This window comes from Lepisosteus oculatus, chromosome 8 (assembly GCF_040954835.1).
Source record: "Lepisosteus oculatus isolate fLepOcu1 chromosome 8, fLepOcu1.hap2, whole genome shotgun sequence".
In the NCBI taxonomy this organism is placed as follows: domain Eukaryota; kingdom Metazoa; phylum Chordata; class Actinopteri; order Semionotiformes; family Lepisosteidae; genus Lepisosteus; species Lepisosteus oculatus.
The window spans coordinates 2,402,135-2,423,748 of NC_090703.1; the positions used below are offsets into that span (position 1 = coordinate 2,402,135).

At 38.0% G+C, this 21,614-nt stretch overlaps 1 protein-coding gene across 50 annotated transcripts in view; it reads left to right on the top strand.

Annotated features, from left to right (window-relative positions):
* Positions 1-21,614, top strand: part of nrxn3a (neurexin 3a) — a 387,994-nt gene that overhangs the window by 111,919 nt on the left and 254,461 nt on the right. For 40 of the 50 annotated variants that reach the window (XR_001478762.2, XR_001478763.2, XR_001478765.2 and 37 more), the window contains 2 exons: positions 16,954-17,157; positions 19,550-19,576. Coding sequence is in view for 44 of the 50 variants with exons in the window: in XM_015350360.2 (XP_015205846.1) it covers positions 16,954-17,157; positions 19,550-19,576 (231 nt within the window). In the remaining 6 variants the exon portion in view is untranslated. The remainder of the gene's footprint in view (positions 1-16,953; positions 17,158-19,549; positions 19,577-21,614) is intronic. The other 10 variants (XR_001478764.2, XR_001478767.2, XR_001478766.2 and 7 more) reach the window with 1 other exon arrangement.

A 21,614-nucleotide genomic window follows, 5' to 3' on the forward strand; every position in this document is an offset into this window, starting at 1 on the left:
AACAGATACCGTAGGTTATGTGTGGAAAACTGTTTCTGATGCTCATCTTCTTTTGAAAGAAGAGCTGAAAGAGACGGAATAATTTTAAACTGGAACAGATCGTCCTCATGCACTATTAAGATATGATTGTAGAAAATTAAACAATACTGTTTTTGTATTCAGTTAAATCGACCCCTTTCTATCTCATATGACCAGACTTCCACATAGTGCCTAGCCAATAGTTACAGCCTACAGTAGTTGTGTACAATGCAAAAATTCAGCTGTGGAGAACTTGAGACCAAATATACGATAATTAAAAGTGCATTATTTTTGTTTACTCACTTCAGTTTTGCATTTGCAATTGTCTCATCTCTACTTCATATTACGATATTTTCCATGCACAAAGACAATTCTCTAGGTGGGGTGAGGGTTCAATTTTATGTGGAGTTCTGCTGGGGAATGTCAAAGGAATGCAGGACAATTGCACAGTGGTTTCCTCCTACAGTAGTGTTCAGAGATTTCTAAGGATACGGGAGGTTTTTCTGTAGGTCATGGCTGGGTTCCTGTGTGTGTTCCATAATAAACCTGCATGTTTTTGACAAATACAATATCACAGCCAAGGCATGCGGTCACTACACCTGTCCTGAATTCTGGACCAGTCTGTGTCTTGGATATGAGGTAACAGTATGCATTAAGATTCAGATCTGTTCTTAGATTGTTTTCAAAGATGAGGATTTTGGAAAATTGTGAGAGACTCTCGAATCCTTGAAAATAGGAATCATAGACCAGGCTCTGGAGTTATTTGCAGAGAAGTCAGAGGTCAAGTCAGAGGCAAGCTCATTGCTGGATGAATGTATGTCCTTTAGAGTAACGGTTAGCCTGTGTATACCCCATAAGAACTTACAACACAGTTTGCAAGGTATGGATCTCTTAGACTTCTGAAAATTTCCCAGAACTGATCACAAGAACCTGAGTTAATCACTTTAGGTTTTTAGCAGTATTGTTACTTGGCCTCTTAATATGAGGATAGTTATGATTGCTGTTATTCTTATTACTTAATGCATCATATTGTTTGCTATCCTAGAGTACTGTATATGCAATTTCTCACCCCATGAAGAACGTGACAGGTGATCATTTATATGTGAGGGGCAGTGCACAGATGTAAGGTTCTATATGCTGTTAACACCTGTCACAATGTCTGCCACTGAAGCATTTTTCAGTATCAGCGTCGAGGAACCAGGGTCTTGGCTTAGTTCCTGTGTAGGCAGAAAAAACAATAGCTTGCCAAATTTCTCTCTCCCTTTCTGCTGTTTGCTGATATTCTGAGGTCAGTTAGAGCATCTACTTTGCCTTAGAGACAAAGCCACAAACTGTAGACTATGAGTTAATATTTAAAGATCTAATCCTTTGATGGATACTAATCAAATACTGATATAATGTTTGTTTTCTTTAAATAAGTGTTATTGTTTCAGGATACCTCAGGGTGACAAGTTTGGTATTAATTTAACAGTTGTCAGCCTGCAGTAGCTTCTTGAAATGTTCCATTTGCTTTTGTGTATTCATCAAAGAACAGCGAGAGTTCCTCAGCTTGTGAAAATTAGAATGATGTTTTTAATCATTTCATACTATTCCACTTATCTAATCTATTGATCTAAATGCATGGATCAGCTGCTCAAATATAAAAATATCTCAGCAGCAGTGTCCTCCAAGCCCTCTCTTTCAGTTTCAAATGCCCTTATGGAATCACTGCAGAACGTTATTTGAATCCATTATTCGGCAATTATCTTGTTTAATAATCTGCAAAGCAGATGCACATGCATATAACCCCTCTGTCCATTGATTGAACATTAGTCCTTTCCTTGATTCTGAATAAGATATGTCAAAAAGAAGTCACCTGAAACCGCAGATACCTGCTCTTGGTTAATTTTAGCAAGTACTCTTGTAGGAACAAAACACTTCTCGCAAATATGAGATAATGGATTAAAATCTCTGGCACACTACGTACCTTAAAATAATCTAATCTTCCATCTAAATGTTACCTGATAACCAAGCAGATGTCAGGTTTCAAGGATATTGCTTTCTGTGCATACTTGGAAATGTAGTACTCTGACACTCAGGGTTTATATGCTGTAAGCAACCATTTTTGTAAGAATGTTTCTAAATGTCCTTTACATTATTCGGTTTTATTTGTTATATCTACATCTTTTTGCATATATTGTTAAATTGCCTGTACTATAATATTAAAAGGGGGCATTTTGAAAAGTTGGGCTGTGGGTAACACTGTAAATATATTGCTTTCTGTGTTAGGCTTGCTGATGATTCTCCAGGGATTTAAGGAATTGTGATATTGTGTTAATGAGTTCAAAAATAGGGACACATTTTGCTTTGTGCCTATGGATGTTATCATTCATGTCACAACAATTCTTACACCTCTGTATGGTGTGATTCAAGACTTGCTGGTTTTTATATGACCTACAAATAAAAATATGGGCAGAATATGAGAATATGTGAAAATGTTAGACTTAGATGTGAAGAAATCCATCAGCCCAACTTACTTAGTTTAGTTGAAAGGAGCTAATTGATCTCATTATTGTACAAAAAATACTCTTTTGTGCATTAGCACTAAATTTGTAAATTGTGGTTTTCAGTTAAAAAAAGAAGAGTTTTCAAGTAGGCCATGTTGCATAGCACGTGTGCAGTTTCAATAAGAAAACTGTGAAGAAAACTAAGAAAAGGGGATTGTATGAATAAATTAAAATAGTTTAATATTTTAATTTATATTAACAATAAATAATGATGTTAATTAATATTTAATATTATAATAGCAGTATAATAGTATAACAGCCTTTACAATTTAGTCACTTAACGTCATGGAATCCCACATATGAATGCGAACCTTATGTGACAGGCCTGTGCACTAATTAAATTCTATTTAATTTATATAATGTATTCTAATTGCAATTGAAAGAGATTACACAACTACATTGGGCAGTGGGCCCCTGTGCACAGGGCCCCAGGGGCCCGAGATGTCCGACGGGCTCATCCGTTTCCCGGTGAGATAAGAGTTTGCTGTGGCCGGCAGTGAAACCTGATGCTTGGATGACCACTGCAGACTGTGGTTACAGACAGATTAAATAACAAGACCTTTGAGAGCCTTGTTATTAGCTAATGTTGAGTCTTTTTTATGCACTCTACTGAAAATCTGAATAGGCAGCTAATGCTGTCTTTTTCCTTAGCCCTGTGTAGTGTAGCAAGGAGATTTATGTGCGTTTGCTGCTGAGCGGGTTTCAGACTGCTAGCTACAGCACTTGAGTTAATCGCTATTGATTCTGGCACTGTGAAGGTCACCTATCCTGGCCTCAGGCAGTGCAGGAACCATAATGTTCCACAACTGCTGAGAAGTGCTGCCATCATACTCAGCTCTCCCTACAACCCATAAAAAAGCAGTGTAAATTAATACAGTGTTTTGCTAATGGCAAATATACCTTTGAGAATTATTCTTGTCTGGCAGGGCCCTTGTGTTAACTGAGATTGCCCCACATCAGCTAAGAAGAGTGCAGACAAGGAAACTGGAGATATGCGGTGTCCATTTATAATTTATTTATTCTTCTTTTCCAACAACAATCGGTTCACTTGTATTTGAAGTCCAGATATATCCATACTGCAGATTTAAGTGAATCACAACAGCATTTACAATGAAAAAGCAGAGCCCCAGGTGATTGTCTCCATGCACAGTATTTTTAATGCTGTGCATACTGTACCTCTTTTGAGGAGGAAACCTTGCATTTTTTAAGACCATTTCCCAGTGGAGCTGGGATCACAAAAAAAAATCACAAAATAATGAAAAGGCCCGAGTGGATTTTATCACTCTGTCATTTCCAGCAGCTTCAGATCCTATGCAAGACTCTCACCCTTTGTAAAATGTCTCAGGAGCCCCATTCGGTTTTGTTTGTACTCTAGTGAGTACTTAGTAGAGTCAAAGCTTAGTAAATAATATACAGTACAAACTAATAAATTAGTTTTCTTTTTCATTTAATAAATTAGTTTTGGTTTCTTTTTGCACTTCTTACTTATTGTCTTTCACAAAGTCGAATCGAACTTGTCTTTTCAAGTCTTACTGTATGTTGTAATTGTTGTAGTTTAAAACTACAATTTGTGTAATTACGCCTGTGGTGTTCGCTGTACCTCAGGTGGTTATTTTTCTGATTGTTTCTAAATGCTTCTCTTGTTCTACCCCGAGATAATAAGCATCACTGTTTTATAGAAATCCCAACATAATTAAAGGATAATAACAATATGAACAAGGATATTGTACATTGTTATGCAGCTCCTTTTTGTTTCAGTCTCCTTTATTATATTTTGCAGAAAGAGGCTTTAATTGATATAGTTTATGAATATGTTTGCTGGCTTGTAAATCTGTACATGGTTTTATGCCAGCGAGTTTCTCCCTGTGCTAAAGCTTGTTCTACTCTATAGTTTTATGCTCTGGGTCTAGAACTAACAAGCTTCATCACCTTTACTCCATCTAGCTGGCAGTGTTTTGGAAACAAAGCTGGTCTTTTGTCAGGATTTGGTTAGTGTGCAGTAGATGACTTACTGTGCAGTCGCATTAGGTAGCTGTTAATAATTCAGTCTGTGAAGTAGACATAGTTTTCTAAAAATAGAAGTAGCGGGTGGGATGCCAATCAACGCAAACGTTACCTTTTCCTGCTGACAGCTCTCCATGTTCCTCGTTTATCATCAATCAGTGAGTGAGCAGGGCTCTAGCACAGCTGCTGTGGGGCTGGAACCTCACTGCCTACAAGAGTCTGCACAGGGTTTCTTGTGTTCGTTCCAAAAAGTTTCACATTTTACCACTACTGCTATTATTATTGTTGTATTATTATTATTATTATTGATAATCCAATGTTAGCAATGTTAATCAGATATTTAAGTCTCTATGCTTAATCATTCAAGCATATAACTTTTTGAATTATGTCTGACTGCTGGCTGACATTGCCAGTGAAGAATAGTAGTTCCCTATTATTTTTTTAAGATCCCTGAATAATTAATATAAGGTCTAGAGCATACAGTTTTTCAACGTGAGACTTCACAAATTAAATTCCTACAATTTTTTTTAAAAAGGCACACCTCCCAGTGGAGAATCCCAGTTACGCAAGCTGTATTCCCCTGCTGACCGAGATTTCCCAACATCACTTGGTATTGCAAACAGCTGGATACAGACTTTATGTAATGAGCAGAGCTGCTCCTGCCATCTTTCACTAAAAACTGAAATCAGATTTGGAAGATAAATTTATCATTAAAAAATGACAAGATTCATAAAATTCAGGGTATAACTGTAAATGACAGTGATAGCAGTTGATAGCAGTTTCCCCTACTGTACATCATCCCAATTATCATTCGCTGCTGAGCTTCCTGACAGAGGCAGTTTTGCCACTGTAACAGGAAACTGTGTGGGATCTGGTTTCTGACTGCTTGTGATACAGCATGGAGCTTCACACTTCATGAGGAGCTCAAGTGGATAGGTTGTGTAAGTTTTATCTATTGATGCTAGATCCTAAAAATCAAAAATGTTTTTTTAACAGTCAAGCATTAATAATTCCAATTGATAAAAACTGATTAATCAAAGTCAGTAAACTTTAAAACATGGTGTTTAACACTTTAGGCAACACCCCACAGCTTGGCCAACACAGTAAATCTATCCTGGAATAGATGTTTGTATTCGAGACATATGCAGCTAAAACTGACTTTGAAAGAAAGTCTCTCTGAAGAAAACTCCCCTTCAACTGAACCAAGAGCTTTACACCTATTAATGATTTAGTAAGGAATCCTGTTTAATGTAAGTAGTTAAAGGCCTTGTAACTACACACTTCAGCCTTATTGTTATCTACACCGTTATACAGTACTTTTAGCTGAAAAGAGCAAGTGTAATGTTGGAACACTCTCAATAAGACACCAGGAGAAGAGATTTTGCTTTAAAATAGGTTAGAGAAGACATGTCATAAAGATGTGTCATAAAAATATCAAAATTGTTAAAGCATGATTATGTTTTCCTTGGCTTGAGAGGGTAATGCCGCTGGGGTGAGGGCAGGCAGGGGGTGACGCCTCTGCCCTTAATTTCCTTCGATTTGCAAGCAGCCATATCACCCTGCAACTCGCGACTGTCAGCCCAGTGAAGCTCAGCAGTGTGAGCCTGGTTAGTACCTGGATGGGAGACCTCCTGGGAAAACTGAGGCTGCTGCTGGAAGAGGTGTCAATAGGACCAGTAGGGGGTGCTCACCCCGTGGCCTGTGTGGGTTCTAATGCCCCAGAATGTGTTTGTTCTGTGGAGCACCTGTAACAGGCATGGTGGTAAACTGGCTCCAGGTGCTCCGTGCCTCCAGGTGACGAGAGTCTGCAGCCGGAGAGGGGAAACACGTTGCCGGTGGTGTTGCCAGCCGCCGCAGATTGGCAGATTATCTTCACTCACATGCTTTCGCAAAGCAGCAAGTGGGTAATCTACAAGATCCCTTGCCCATTAATAACAATGAAAAACGTATTAACATGTTATTAGATGGAGGTTACTGTGAAAGTTCAGGAAGGATGACAGCATCCAAGCTCAGTTCTACTCAGGTGCTCTCACTCGTAATCACTCCTAACATCATCTCCCAATTATAAATGGTTGAAATCACACACACGAGTCTTTTCTCCTTCACATTCGTCCTTTCATTCCCCTTCTCTGCCTGGGCAGTGACCTGTGCCCCTTGGTCACTGCTCTCTCTGCAGGGGTCCAGCTCCTTGTCCTGAGGCCAGGGGATTCCCACCCACCTGTCTAGGGCTGAACATTCAGTAAACATGTTCAGTATGTTTTATTCCTGGGAATTCTTCTTCTTGGAAGGTGTTACAACCAGAAAGAAAGTTATGTTCCCCAAGCACTGGGGCTTGGTTTTTGGCTGGGAGTGTGTTTCAGGCTGTAGTCTTGATATTCATCTACTGTTGATTAAATCTAGTGCATACTGTACTGTATGTGTCTGTTTATTCTTTGGAAATTTTTATTTAATTTAAAAAAAGACATTTGCATCCTCTAATCTAGAGTGTTATTTTCCCATCTTCAGTTGGTGTATGCCAGTACTTCAATACATTCCTTTCCTTTACTAACGCTTCATCTTTTAAATGTTCGAAGATTGATGGGAAATAAATTGTACTTCAGCTGCGGAGTCCCTAGGGATGCCACCAATCAAGCAATCAAACAAAGAAATGACAAACCAAACTACTATCAAGATTGTCTTTTCCCTTCCTGCAGACATGAATGCAGATGGAACCTTTTTTTCCTCTTGTTTCTATTAGTCAAAAAAGAAAAAGAAATGAATATATTAGGAAGCAGTTTGTACAAGGGGATTTGTAGCTGTGTTTACTGCTCAAAACCTTAGACGTCCTACAGGACTTCTGCCTATACAGATTACATTTGGCTTCGTTAGTCCAAGGTGTTTTTCTGGAGGGTAACATGTTACTGCAGCTAGACAATTATCTTATCGGACATTGACTCTGACACTTCGAGGTTTAGAGCTTTGGCTTAAATAACTGCTGCAGCCTGCAGTTGTGTTGGCACCAGTGCGTTGTTTGTTGATGTACTGAAGACTGAGGAAAGACAATGAAACTCTCGATGCACAATTTGGAAAGAAGTCTTGGAAAAAGTTTTTTTTTTCTTATTTATAAATATCTTCCTGACTAAAGGCAGAGGGTCAGTTTGTGTATGATAGAATTTAATTGAAGTATTTTGCATCACAGTATCCTTCTGCCTTGTTCTGAAGCTTCAGCAATTTTAATTTATTTCTTACTTATTTTAATTCAAAAACTCAATCAAAGACTCACGATCTAGATTTTGAGATTCTCCGTTGGAAATAATTGATTCAGTGGTGTTTAAAAATTCTAGGGAGCAATTGCAACATCTGAAACAGATGGCCTGGTCTCTTTCGCTGGTCTCGGAAAATCTAGGACTGATAACATGCACACAATTGAAGTGACAGAGGAACTACGTGCGAACAATGAAATAACACTGCTGGGGCGAAACCATTTGTACCAGGCTGAATGGAGGCAAAACCTGCTATTGAAAATTGCTAAGAAAAGCAAATTTTCATTTGTGCCAAGTTTTTTGGGCAGCTCTACGGTAGCTCTGTTTCATTTGTTTTTTTTTATCAGTTATCTAGTACTGAAAGTTGAACAATTGTTAAACGGAGCAGAAAAATGAGTTTGCTATCTACCTTTCTATCTCGTGAATCACACAGTGCTTTTGCAACATAAGAAAAAGCTGTCCGTGTTTCTACTTTTTTTGGGTAAATCTGCACCATTTCCTTAATTATGTGTCAAGGTTATTCAGTGACATATTACGTATTCACTTAATTAGAGAACAGAAATGTGTACCAAACATTCAAAGTACTTTGGGTGACAAATGGTTGGGCCAGACAAAGCTGTTGTATAAAATACTACTCTATCAATAGATATTGACTATTTGAGAGTTAATGGACTGGTAGGAGAAACAGGAACATTGCAGGCATAAACTGAAACTCTCTACTGTGAATACAGATTAGGATTTAAGTGATGTTTTTATCCCGCTACAAAGTCAGACTGACATAATGTAAATTAGTCATCAGTAGCCATTCACACTCGCTGCTTGTGCTCTAATTTATCTTGATGTTTTATTGTGCAGTAGCTCTGTAGTGCAAGGGCAGCATTCCAATCTGTCACAACGGGTTACCTGCATGCTTGAGAAACCTAGAACAACCTATGGAATGTGCTTTCAATAGCCATTAAGAGAGACCTTAATATCTCAGGCTTCAGGTATAGCTCCCTGCTTTCACTTTTGCATTTAAATGAGTTATCTGGAGATAAAAGACATGCTTAACTGCAGGCTCTGTGTGTCCACGGCATAGGCTAAGCTTAAAAAACTCCATCTTTGTAGAGCTGACATGAGCTACATGCAGATGCAGCCTCTATAGGATTCCCCCCCCTTTCATCACTAGATTGTGAATTTAAAAAAGGTTTGGAATTTTATACTGAAAATCGATGTGTGATTGTTTTTGGATGTGAAAACATCATTATTATTATTTCACATTGTTTAATCTTCCCTTTTGTACTGAAATATGTATTCAGGATTCAGCATAAAACCACAAGAATATATTTTTTTGTATTGAAATTACACCTAAAGTACTGTAGGATTCACTTGTTTTGTCTCTTGGCTCTTAAAAGACACCCAAAACAATTTTATGAACAAAGGGTCATAAAACAATCATTTCAACCACATTTTGCTTACATTCTGTGTATTTCTACAGCAAAAGTATTTTTTATGAGACTACAGTTCTCTGGTTACCAGTTATTTTCATAAAGGGTGCTTAGTGTAAGTACTGGATTGCATTAAGAAAATGTTAAGAAAATGTGTCAGCAGGAGGAAATGTTGATGTTGTATGAGTATATTAATATTGCAAATATTATATATGTATAGCAGAAATGGAACGCACAGTCTACTTGATAAGATCCACCAAGAGGCTGTAATTAATACTAGAGGTACATTGAATCATATGTGGCCTTTGGTGCCATCTAGTGGAACATCGGAGTAGTTGCCTTGCAGTTTCAGCTAAGAGAATGTCAGATCGTGTCTCTCAGCTATTTCTTAGTAGAGGACGTTTTAAGGACACTTGACAGTTCCGTTTTCTGATATTCAACAGTTCAGGTTTTTACCAGTTATGGAAATTTCATGCTACAAAATACTACAGAATAGATTTTAGTTCATATTACACTAAAATTATGTAATTGATGCCTATTGTGTTTGTGCAAAGTTAAATAAGTGGTTATGATACCTACAACCCAAAAAGAAAAAAGCACTGCTGTACTTTAAAAAGTAATGATAATCAAAACACATTAGGATATGTCCTTAACATATTCCCGCGGTGAAACAGAAGATTCGGAATTGTGAAAATCAGCTAGAAGCATGGTCCCTACCCAGTTAACGCCTGTGGTGGAATCCTAAATTGAAAACATTGTAATGTAACTAAATAGGATAATCCAGGTACTTGGCATTTTATGAAACTGCAGTTGCTCCCACCAGATTACAGTTTAGGGAATGGATAACAATGCTGAAGGTGGTGTTGCAGCTGCTGTAGTGAAATGGAGACTTTCACAAAGCTTGATTTACTGGTGTGCAGTGTCCGTCATAGTAATAGTTTTAATCAGTATATTAATCAGTATGGAATTCAGATATTCACAGCTGACATCCTGCAAGCTTTATTTCTGTAGAAATACAGTCATTTGTCTCTAGGGAGTCTTCATGTATCTGGAGAGAAAGCGAAATAAATATTTGCTTTTGCTAGGAGAAAATGACCTTGGATTTTCTTGAGAACAGTGCGCGCATTCCTAAGACCTGTGGTCTAACCAGGGAGCACAGGGCCAGGGATGAGTGCTGTGTGTGTTCTGAGGGGAGATCAGAGGATCGACCGGTATTTTTATCCACATGGGCTGTTGAGTGTTTTGTTGCATAAGGGTAAAGAGTTGCTCAGATGTCCTGCCCAGTGTGTCTTTTAAGAAGCTTTTGAAGTATCTGCTCTTGATTTCACTTTAGCAAAGGCTAGAGGTCACTACAGTAATGAATAGGCTCCAGTCACGGAGTGCGGTAGATTTAAATGCTGTAGGTCTGTCAAGAAACATGTGGCTGAGAGACTCCTGGAGACATTTTGAAGGGTCGCTGAATTACGTTTTGCTTTTGTACAAGCTGGCTTTGTGTCAGGAATGGAAGCAGTGGAGAACACAGGCAGTGGGCTGCAAGATTCCTGGAAGGAGCAGGAGTGTGCAGAGTGGCCCTGTCCTGCTGTCTGGAGGGACACAGTGACCACAAGCAGGGGGGAGAAGAGGGAGCTGAGGCAGTCCTTGCCCTGTTCCGTGCCAGACTGGAATATGATTGCAGTGTACATTTCAGCACACTCTTCAGTAAAAACAAAGTTAAAAATGGGTAATACAATACCGTTGGAACAATACAGAGAGACACTAATGTGTTCAATTGAGTTTCAAACTGTGAGGAACACTCCTAGAATTCTGTACTTAGAGTATGAACAGGAAAGGGACTTGGGAATAAATGACTTAGCAATGCAGCAGTAGATTATAGAATAGGGCGCTTCAGCCAGATGAAATGGAAGTCACTAAAACATTTATAAGGGATTTTTCCTCATTCCATAATGTGTTCTATGTGGTCAGTCTCATCATTTGTCCCTGATGAAGTTGTAATCTCAGAGTAATGTACTGTATGTTTCTGCAGCTCACCAGCAGTAAATACCATAATCCTGTGATTTTAGGCAGTCAGTCAGTAAAGGGACTTACTGAAAGGCCTAAATCATTTTTGTGGCTTATAGCTTTGTGGTCCATTTATTGCAAAATATTTTTTTTCCCAATCAGTAACATAAAACTGCGACAGATTAACACTGCAAAGCACTGCTCTGTCTCTCTCTCATAACTCTAGGCTTGTTCAAAAGCAACATACAGTAGTGTTCTGCATTTGAAAGTACTGTATATATGTACAGTATACTTGATGTTTTTGTGTAAGTAGTAGATAATTCAGATATGACTTTTTTAAGTCATGGCTGTACAGTAAATTAAAATTAAGAACCCATATACAGTTAATTGTTCACCTATTGAACTTAGTTCATGTTTGACCTTTTTTTCTTACCATATAGGACATCCTTGTCTTTATAATCCAGGTTGCTTTCTTATGGTCCAGTATATCAGCCGTTTAATTCCTCACCTGATGAAAGATATGTTTGTTGTATTCATGCACATCTGTTCAGTATAATTTTGCTCCAGATTTTCTGAGCATTGTTTGACAAAGAAGGAATGAGCATGTTTCCTGTGAAAACGGATTCTTGCAATACCAGTTTCACCTGCTTCTAAGGAAGAAACAAGAAGTTAAATAATCACTACAACTTGATTCCTAATGTGAAACCACTGAATTTGCTCACTTCAAGATGAACATACCAAGCTTTCAGGTTAATAAAACCTTTCTTTTTCATGTGTAATTTCTGTCCTAATTACAGTATGAAAAGTGGCACTGACTTCAAATTGTACTCTCCCTCCAGATGTACATTTTTCATTAGAATTTAAAATTAGCCTCACTGAGCTTTTGATTTTTCTCTTCAGTGAAGTAGCACAATTGCACAGACACCTAGTGTTACTCTTTCTCTGATCCATTGCTATCTGTTTTCTGGAGGGAAGTCTGAATGTCACATTTCTGATATACGAAGCAGGACATCTACAGTAGGTTTTCTGTTTCCCATGTAATTGGAAAATGCAGTTAGAGCATAGCTGACAACAGCATTTGCAGATCATGTAATGATGTATTTGTGCATATCAAGGAGAGCAGTGGCAGGAGGAATGAGTGCTGTGCAGTATGCAGCAGTACTGTGTGTGCCCAATTCAGTGTGTGCTGCCTTGGTACATGTTGTACTGTACATCAAGATACCTATCTTATTTTTTCAATTACAGTATGTAGTAGATGCTTTGATGTAACAAGGCTAATTCAGCACTGAGCCTGTCATAGAGGATCCTGGATAGTGTCACATTCTGTGTCAGAAGGCCCAGCACTTTGGCACGGTGGAGTTCACCACTGTCCTGGTGGCTCAAGAAGCTGGAGGTGACTGTGAGCAACCACAATCAATCCTAGTGGAACTGCATAGCAGTCACTATGCTGATAGGCAGTCCTGTAAAATGGTGACACATCAGTCTTATTGTCTTGAAACATTTCCTGTGTGAGACTGAGAACAAGGTTCAGAAAGATTGATGGGGGTTTTATGAATATTCAGGATGGTTTGAGCTGATGTCTGTGTTACAATAGTTGGCGACACAGGTGATGCAGATCAGTAGAAACTGCATTCAGGCCTCTTGCTACAGTCATCCATGAGACAGAGATTCCACCTTTGTCCAGAATCAGTGTTTTCTGGCTTTTAGAGAATATACTGTATATTTTACAGTTTTAGAGGAAGTCACTGAATATATGGTAGCTAACAAAATATTATGCAACAAAACATTGTGCATTGTGCCACCATTTTCTGTATTTTATTTAATCCGGATGGTGTAATTATCAGCGTATTAGAGGTTAAGGCTTAGACCCAACAAGCCCTTGGTGTCCTGTAAAATCAGCAGCCGCTTGCCCATCACCTGCAGGCTGAGTTTGGGATTATTTTCCTTGGCATTCCTGGTGGCGACTGTGGAGGGACAATTGCGACTCTAAAGGGTACACAGCAGGGCAGTCCTGAAGCTGTTTGTTTTGCACACATTCTCTTGGAGTTTATTTTTGATTGAGCAGAGGAATAAAAGCACTGCAGAATGGATGTGATGTCCATGTAATTGCAAGACAGTCACTCTTTATTTAAAGACCGTGGCAGGAGATTGACAGATTAATGAACATTGATTGCTTTGGAATGTGTGTGCTTTATTCGGTCCATCAGCACAGGTGACAAAAGAAGCTGGGAAAACTTGTGCTTCCATAAGATAGACTGTAAGACTGAGGACAGTGTATTGTCCTTCTACGACTGAGAAAAGCACTTTTTTTCCAGCAGGTGATTTAAAAGGGCTCTGGAAGAGGCCCAGGAGCAGAGCTGTGTGCAGTGGGGGTAACATCACCCCCTGCAGTCGGCTCCTCTGTCTTCTTTATGTACAGTACATCTATTGTTGTTACCACACACAAACTTCAACAGCCACTGTGCTCATTGCAATACAGTATACAGGTTTCCCAGGATATAAATTATTAACTGGGCATATTTGGTTTTATAACATGGTATATTTCCTGTATAGTATATTTTGGTATGATTTATTTGATGGCTTCAGCCTGGGAAGAACATAAGAAAGGTTACAAATTAGAAGAGGCCATTCAGCCTGTCTAGCCCATTTGGTTGTTAGTAGTTAATGGATCCAAGTATCTCATCCAGCTGTTTCATCGAGGACGCCAGTGTACTGGCTTTAATGAGATTGCTGGGTAGCTTGTGATATAGAGCACTCCCACATTCCTCTAGGTAAAGAAGTACCTCCTGGTTTCGGTTTCCAGTGCACTTCCACATTGTTTTTACTTCTGCCTTCTGGCTCATGTTTCACTGATGTACTTCACGCCTCTGTGAAGGCAGATGGTTTTCTGGACAGTTTGGTCTGCGCTCAATATTGGAGCCTGAAAAAGTCACACTTTGTGTGTGTGTTATGTGGTGGCGTGTGTGAAGAGAGGTGTCTTAAAATCCAAAAAATAATTCATTTGAATCTAGACACTACAGTACTATATGTTGCTGGTGCATTCAAGCCAGGTTTGTTGGAATGAGTGGTCCTTTGCTCTTTCATCTAATTTTTGTGAACATGATTTTGCTTGGCCCCTTAATTTAATTAACTTCTGTGTTTGTATCGAGGCAGCTCAATTTATAAGAATTTACTTAAAGTGTGACCTTTTTAACCACATGTGTGTGACAGGACTGTTCAATCTTTCTAAGGTCTCTTGTGAAATATTTTTGTCAATAGCTGACATACCTGCCAATAGTTTAGAAATTAAATTATGATCTGACATTGATTTGATCTTTTCAGATAGAAAAACAATAAGGAGGAGCATTTTTAATCACATATGTTTATCTATGGATTTTTGCATTCAGTTTATTATTTGCTCTTGGTGTGAGAAGCCCTGAAGGAGATTTCTAGTACTGTTTCTGCTTGGTATGCTAAGTGTAAAATTAGAATTGGCCGAGTCCCAGAGTGGACTAAGAAGCAGCTAATTGCACATAATAACATATTGATTTTTATGTAATTGCAGAGTTTGTCAGCAGTTTTACTTCAATAGTGAGTAAAGGTTTTAGCATTTGAGTTTAACATTTGTGAATAGTAAATTAAGAATTCAGCTGCCTGGGTTGCTGATTGCTGTGAGGAAAAGGTTCTGCTGTGATCTTGTCTGTAGAGAGGAGATATCTGTTTAGATCCCACGTTCTCACTCCCGGATTTGGAAAGCCAAATTCCAACCTCAGCTCACCACTACAAAATACAGCACAGGCAGCGAACATTCCCCTTGTTCTTCAGTTGTTAAAGATGGAACTGCCTGTTCTGGTCCTCCCCATCTGTTGTCTGGAATCGCCAGCCGCTGAGGAAGCCTTCGCAGAGGGTGTCAGCAGGGTGAGGTGGAGAAAGACCATGCTGGCCTATAAAACATGCACCTAGCCACTTTTCATACTGCAAGTCCAACAGTGTGTTTGTCAGACTTACAGTAGTGCTGCCTGCCCGCATGTTGCAGTTCTCCATCAACACAATTAAAAGCTCACAGGAAGGGTGCCAGTGCTAAGAAGGCTGGAGATAACCCTGTCTGATTCCAACTAAGAAAATATAGAATCACTTGCAATTTTGTTCACCAGTGGAACTCTGTCCCCTAGTGATGCAGTGTAGTCCTGAACCGTCCACCTCTGGACTAAAAGTGGTCAACCGGAGCTGCTGCAGTATTAATATGACTGTGATGAACAGATTCCGATCACATTTTCATCAGCTGCAGTTATGTTAAAATCCAGTGCTGAGGGCAAGCTGTTCAAAATACAGTTTTTTTTTTGTTCTTTTGTAAGCTTGTTAAATAAAAAAATAGTTTGCAATGGGGAAAACCACACATTCTCAAGCAAGGAATTTTTGATGACTTTTATAAGCGATTCAAGCATGGAGAAGAATTCTATGGAATCTCTGCTTTGTTCACTCCATTTCTGATTCGATCTGCTATGTTCTGCCATTGCCAGCTGAAATAATTAAAATTCATTCACCGCAGAATATTTCCATGCGTAATGTACCACTTTTGCACTGAAATAGAATTGGAACAAGACAGGAGGTGCAAAGCAGCAGTAAACAGCACTTTTTTTGAGCCAGAGCTTTTTTGAAAACCTGAGGTGTCAGAAGAGACATTTCACGCACGATTGCATTTTCTAATACATTCTGTAGAGCACTTTCTTGGTAGCAGCCTGTGGAGTGACAAACACGCAGTCAGGTGCAGGACAATGTTTGATAAAAGTGCATCTCTTATCTGGAATCATAATCTCTCTGTTTAAATGAATATCCCTGGATTCACTGTGGGGTGTCAGAATACCAAAATGTGCAGCTATGTTGAACATTTATTAGAGCAGAAAATCAGTAACCTCTTAAGTCAAAGCATTAACAATAACAGCATGAGGCTGGTGAGAAAGGCAAACTGTTTCAGATATGATTTTGTCTCATGAATTAATTTTCTGCCAATTTATTTCAAACAATTTGTTAGTTACAACAAGGTGCAGAGATTCACAAGGCAGCACAGGGTACAAAGACCAAAGCAATGGTGGAGAAAAGAGTTCTTTAAGACCTAAATGACCTTTAAATAGATTATTTAAAATGAACATACAGTAATGATTAGAACATGGCACAAAACAATGGTGCATTTTTATCTTGAATATCTGTTGTTTCTAAGCTTCTGTATTTTCTTTGTTTACCTTTGAAAAGGTTATTAAACCTGTTAATAAAGATGCAGTTCTTATAGATGGAGGCGTGCATTATGGTTTAGTTCAGATATCTTTATTGTTGATGTACACATGGTTCGCACACGTAATTTAAAATGAACTATGTTTTCACGGCACCCTGTGTGGTCTTCTTTAAATAATATTAAATACACACTCAGGGCATATTCAGAAATCCGTTTCTTCTGCTCTAACCAAACAGGTCTTTTTGTCAAAGGAAACAAACCAACAAACCTTTGCTTTTAAAGGGAAAAAACAAGTTCTGGCAGCAGGCCAGTCCCAGCTGTTTGAGTTCTGCCATTCCCTTCCAAAGTGTTCTGTGTTCTCAATGAAAAGGAGCTCGGTCTAATAATGAGATGATTTTTTATGAGCAAAAGGATCCTTGGCCTTTCAGCTGCCGACAGCAGACTTAGCGTCTGGAAGTTTTTCACAATCTCTGCTTCAGTGCTGTTTCTTTCTCCTCCTGCGCCTGCAGAGGCCTCGATCCTCAGCTATGATGGGAGCATGTATATGAAGGTGGTGATGCCCACTGTGATGCACACGGAGGCCGAGGACGTCTCTCTGCGCTTCATGTCTCAGCGCGCCTATGGTTTACTCATGGCCACGACGTCCAGAGACTCTGCAGACACTCTCCGACTGGAGCTGGACGGAGGCCGGGTGAAACTGACTGTTAATTTAGGTATCGTATGACCCCTGAATTTCAGGACTCTACAATCTTCTCTTGCTTTCTTTCTCCTTTAATGGTGTTTAATATATGTATACCATCAACAATGCCAATACCACTACTACTAATAATAATAGTAATAAGAAGCTGCATGGATTTTCTGTGAATTATGTATTTTCATTTATTTGTCTTTTTTATAAAATGCGTTTATTATTAAATCCAAACGTTGGCCTTAATAAACTTGCTGTTTGGCCCATCTTTTGAACAGATAATCCCATGTTCATTTCCATATATCCTATATATATATTTTCAAGAAAGTTACAGCAAAATTACTAATTAAAAATTAAAGAGCAGACACTCTTCATGCTCAAGGATTGTGTCTTGATTGAGTCCAAATTTAACCGATGTATGGGAAATATAAACGAAATAAGGATTTTTGTTATCTTTTTAGATATGTAAAGTGCTGTGACTTTCTGAAGAGTTATTTCTTAATTTGTTACTTTCATTTGCTCATTGTCTCAGAAGAGTCTTGATGGATTTTTAAATTTGTTACTTTGAATATTTGTGTCTCAATTTGGTCAATGTAAAGCTGTCATGTTTTAGGATTTATTGGTACAGTACATCTGCTATTGTCTGAAACAAAGTCATTTCTAGCTAAAGCAAAAACATCCGCCATGCTATGTCAAAAGATGGCATTCACCCCTTCAAAGGCCTGAAGCCTGCGGCCCTTTCAGCAAACAGCCCGAGAACAGAGCGTACAGCTTCACCTGCAGCTGGCCAGGCCTGTCCCCTTCTCTGTGCAGAGCCCGCGAGAAACGGTCACACGCGTAGGGAGATCCATCTCATTCGTCTTGAGATGTTGATATGAAATACCCTAAAAGCAGGTTGCTTTCGCTCTTCCTTTTCAGACACTTCTGAGTGTCCTTGGACTTTAGCTTGAATTTCAACCTGAAGCACTTTTCAGAGGCTTTGTACAAATTCGATGCATGCAGTAATTGTTAGGTGAAGCCGAAAAAAGAAGCCCACCATTAAGTTAACTGAAAAATATGCTTTCGTAATTGCTTGAGATTTAATGCAAAAGTACAAGTAGATGTTAAAAACAATAACTTGATTGGCTTAGATTGTTCAGTTGTGTTAGTGCCCACATTTTTAACATCCAATGCATTTAATAATGCTTTCTGTTATTGCTGCTTGTACATTCTGTAGTACAACCTGCTCCTACTAGCTAACAAAATATGCTAACATTAAAAGTATGATCAGTTTTATTTCTAAACAGCATTCAAAACTTTATTTTTGTCTTACTATAAAACATCTGTGTACTGTATCTAAAATGTCGAAGGTACTGTATTTATTTAAGGTGGAATTGACATCATGATCACGTGATCACATTCCACGTATACTTTACCTGATCTGTGGAATTAATGCAGTATACTGTACAGGTCTTTCAGATTTCCTCTTAATGTTCTAGCAGAAGGGTATCATGGCCACTGCATGGTGCTGGTGCTTATTGGATCGAGGCTGTTTGCTCCCACTTTTCTGTTGCGGTTGACGACACATGATAAACCTAACCACATGGAGACAAGCCCAGATTGCCAGCACAGTGCTGTCTCTTTCTCAGGAATTTAAGTAATTGCTTTCTTGCTTTGCTTTGCCCGTCCTGTAGAACGTCTCGGGTAAAACAGATCACAAATAGATTTAAAGTTCTCTGCAATTCTGATAGCTCATTTTCCCCACAGCATGATTGTGGTCTGTCTTGCTTGTCAGTAAACTTACATTTTTGTAAGGTAAATGCAGGAACAGTCTGTTTCATACATAGTTATTGCCTCATTCCTTGTGTAGTATATCTTCCTGAAAATGGAAAATACCAGTAGTCTGGCTAATGTGGAATTTCAAAGACTTATGGCTCCAAAACCAAAAAATGGCTAACACCACCTTATTGCTAAATATTACACCTACAGTTTTAGGAGCCTGTTTAGTCAACAAGCTGGTGTGAGAACATTGGGGTCAGAGTCTTTGAGCTTTAACAAAATCAAAACACCAAAATCTTGGTTAGAGAATCCATGTGGTTAGTAATTTACAAGTGGCCATTTTATAACTTCAAGTACAGTAATAAAAGTTTCTATCTTACATACTGTTACTTATATACATAATGCCTGTATGATTTTTTATGTTATGGCTTTAGTGAAAAAGCAATTTAGGGTTATTATATGTCTATGCTTCTAATCTGCTTCTGTTTTACATAATCAGACCTGACATTTTAGGACTAATTACAAAATTAACTATACATAAAATGGCTACATTTTTGCATGTGTCTGTCCCCGGAAGGGTGGACTAATTGTTATTGGATGTCTGCAGCTGTAACCTTGAAGGATGCAATTTCATCTTTCATTTATTCTTCCCCATCTAGACTGTATCAGGATAAACTGTAACTCCAGTAAGTTAATACTCAAGTTTCATTTTGTTCTTGACATTTTCTAATCTAAAGCAATGTTTTGAATTTTCCTTTTTTCATTATTGTATATAGTAATTCAGTATGTCTGTTCTTTGAGAAATGAGAGCAATAGATCACGGATCACTGAAAAGGTTCAGAAATGAAGGTGGCTTAATAATCTGTATATCATTACTGTTGTTTATTTAAATCGCAAATCGTTTTTCTAATAGCTAATAGATTTTGTATAACTTATTGTGCAGTACTAAAGTGTGATCTTGCATGACATTTTACTGGAAAAGAAATTCCTTCCTATAATTGCAGGAACACAAGAGGTATGGTTTTCTGAACAAGATGCGATGCCTTTTGCCTTGTTATATTGTACACTACGTGTTTCTTACAGCATTTTTAGCAGTATAATAGAATCAGCTTTATAGCATTAAAATAAAATAGGAAATGAATGTTTTCACAATAAATTATAATTTTCTATATACCTTTTATTGCATAGACAATATGCAAAGCATTTGTTCTGCTTCCCCAGACACTTTGGTTTCAGAATTTTGTGTAAATTGGTCAGAGAATCAGACGTGATATGGAGTCTTTTTAAGTTTATAACGAGAGTTGAAGAGACCTGTGAAGTCAAAAATGCTATTTGGTCTTTTTAATTACAAACATTCTTCAGATTTTTTATTTTATTTTAAAAGTGTAAAATCTGGGTTTTGTATCAGATTATTAAGTCACCATTCATCACTCTTTTTTCTGTTTCTATGACAAAAAAACAAGTTATGGAGATTCTTTAAATGCAAACAGAGTAACACTGAAATTGTATTTGCCTTCAGATGTTTTCAGAAGAATATACATTGGAATAAGGAATTAAAATGAGTACAAACCTTCTACAGTATATGTGTAGATCCACTTGCATAAATCTTCAAAAATAGTGTCAAAGTCAAAGACAGAAACTAAGGAATAAGTGGGGAAAATGTACAAGTATGTGTACTTCACAACTTGTTAATGACAAAGGATATATTAATGCTGATAGTTTTATTAGATCCAGTTGAAGTACAAGACCATGTTACATGAGCAATGCGTTGCGTTGATATTTCCACTTTGATTTTAACTTTCTGTTCTAAGTTAACCGATTAAACAGAATTACCTGCTGAAGAGCCTGAGATGGAAGGAGCATGGCTGAAGCTCACAGAAACGTGGTCTTTTTATGAGTTTTCTGCATCTTTATGTCTTCTCATGAGTGGCACAAAATCCAATGTCATGTTCAAGAACAATGAAGAAAAGATATAAAATAATATTCAATAGATAAATAACATTTAAACAGATAGCCCATACAGAAATCATTTTAAGGATTTTGCATATTAGGAATGAGTAAATAATAACAGTATAAATACTGTATGAAACCAATTTTTCCCCAATTTGACATAATTTTCATTAACTTATTAATGCCATAGTTTTTCTCCCTGAATAAAACACACGTTTTTTAAACAATTGTCTGAAAAATATTATTACATTAATAAGATATTAGCATAATGTTAATAATTAATTAACATAATCTGAAAGAAACTCAAAAGTGCTTTACATGTACAGAAGGAATCTCTTCTTCTGAAGTGCTGCCCCTCCTGGGTGACACACAGCAGCCCCACTGTACAGCAGAGGAAACGGAAACTCAATAAAAATGTTGTGTATAGCTGGAGAAGTAAAGGCAGCATTAGTCTAATCAGGCCAAGCTCTGTTTGCATTCAGAGAATCGAGGTCCATGATCTTTATTGTTGGTTTATCTTCAAAATCCAGGTACATCTACTGTTTTAATCCTTGACCTACTGTATGGCAAGTAAAAGTACTACAGTATGTTTAATGTTTATCCTAAAAAATGCCTTAACTGCTTTTACTCATGAACAGGCCTTTTAAACCTTCAGTGAATAATGGTATTAACTAAGCGAAGGGGTAATAACTCCTTTAAAGCAATTGCTTTAGTCCATATGGATGTAAATGGATTGCATTTATCACAAAAATAGTTCTCCATGTTAAGAGTATG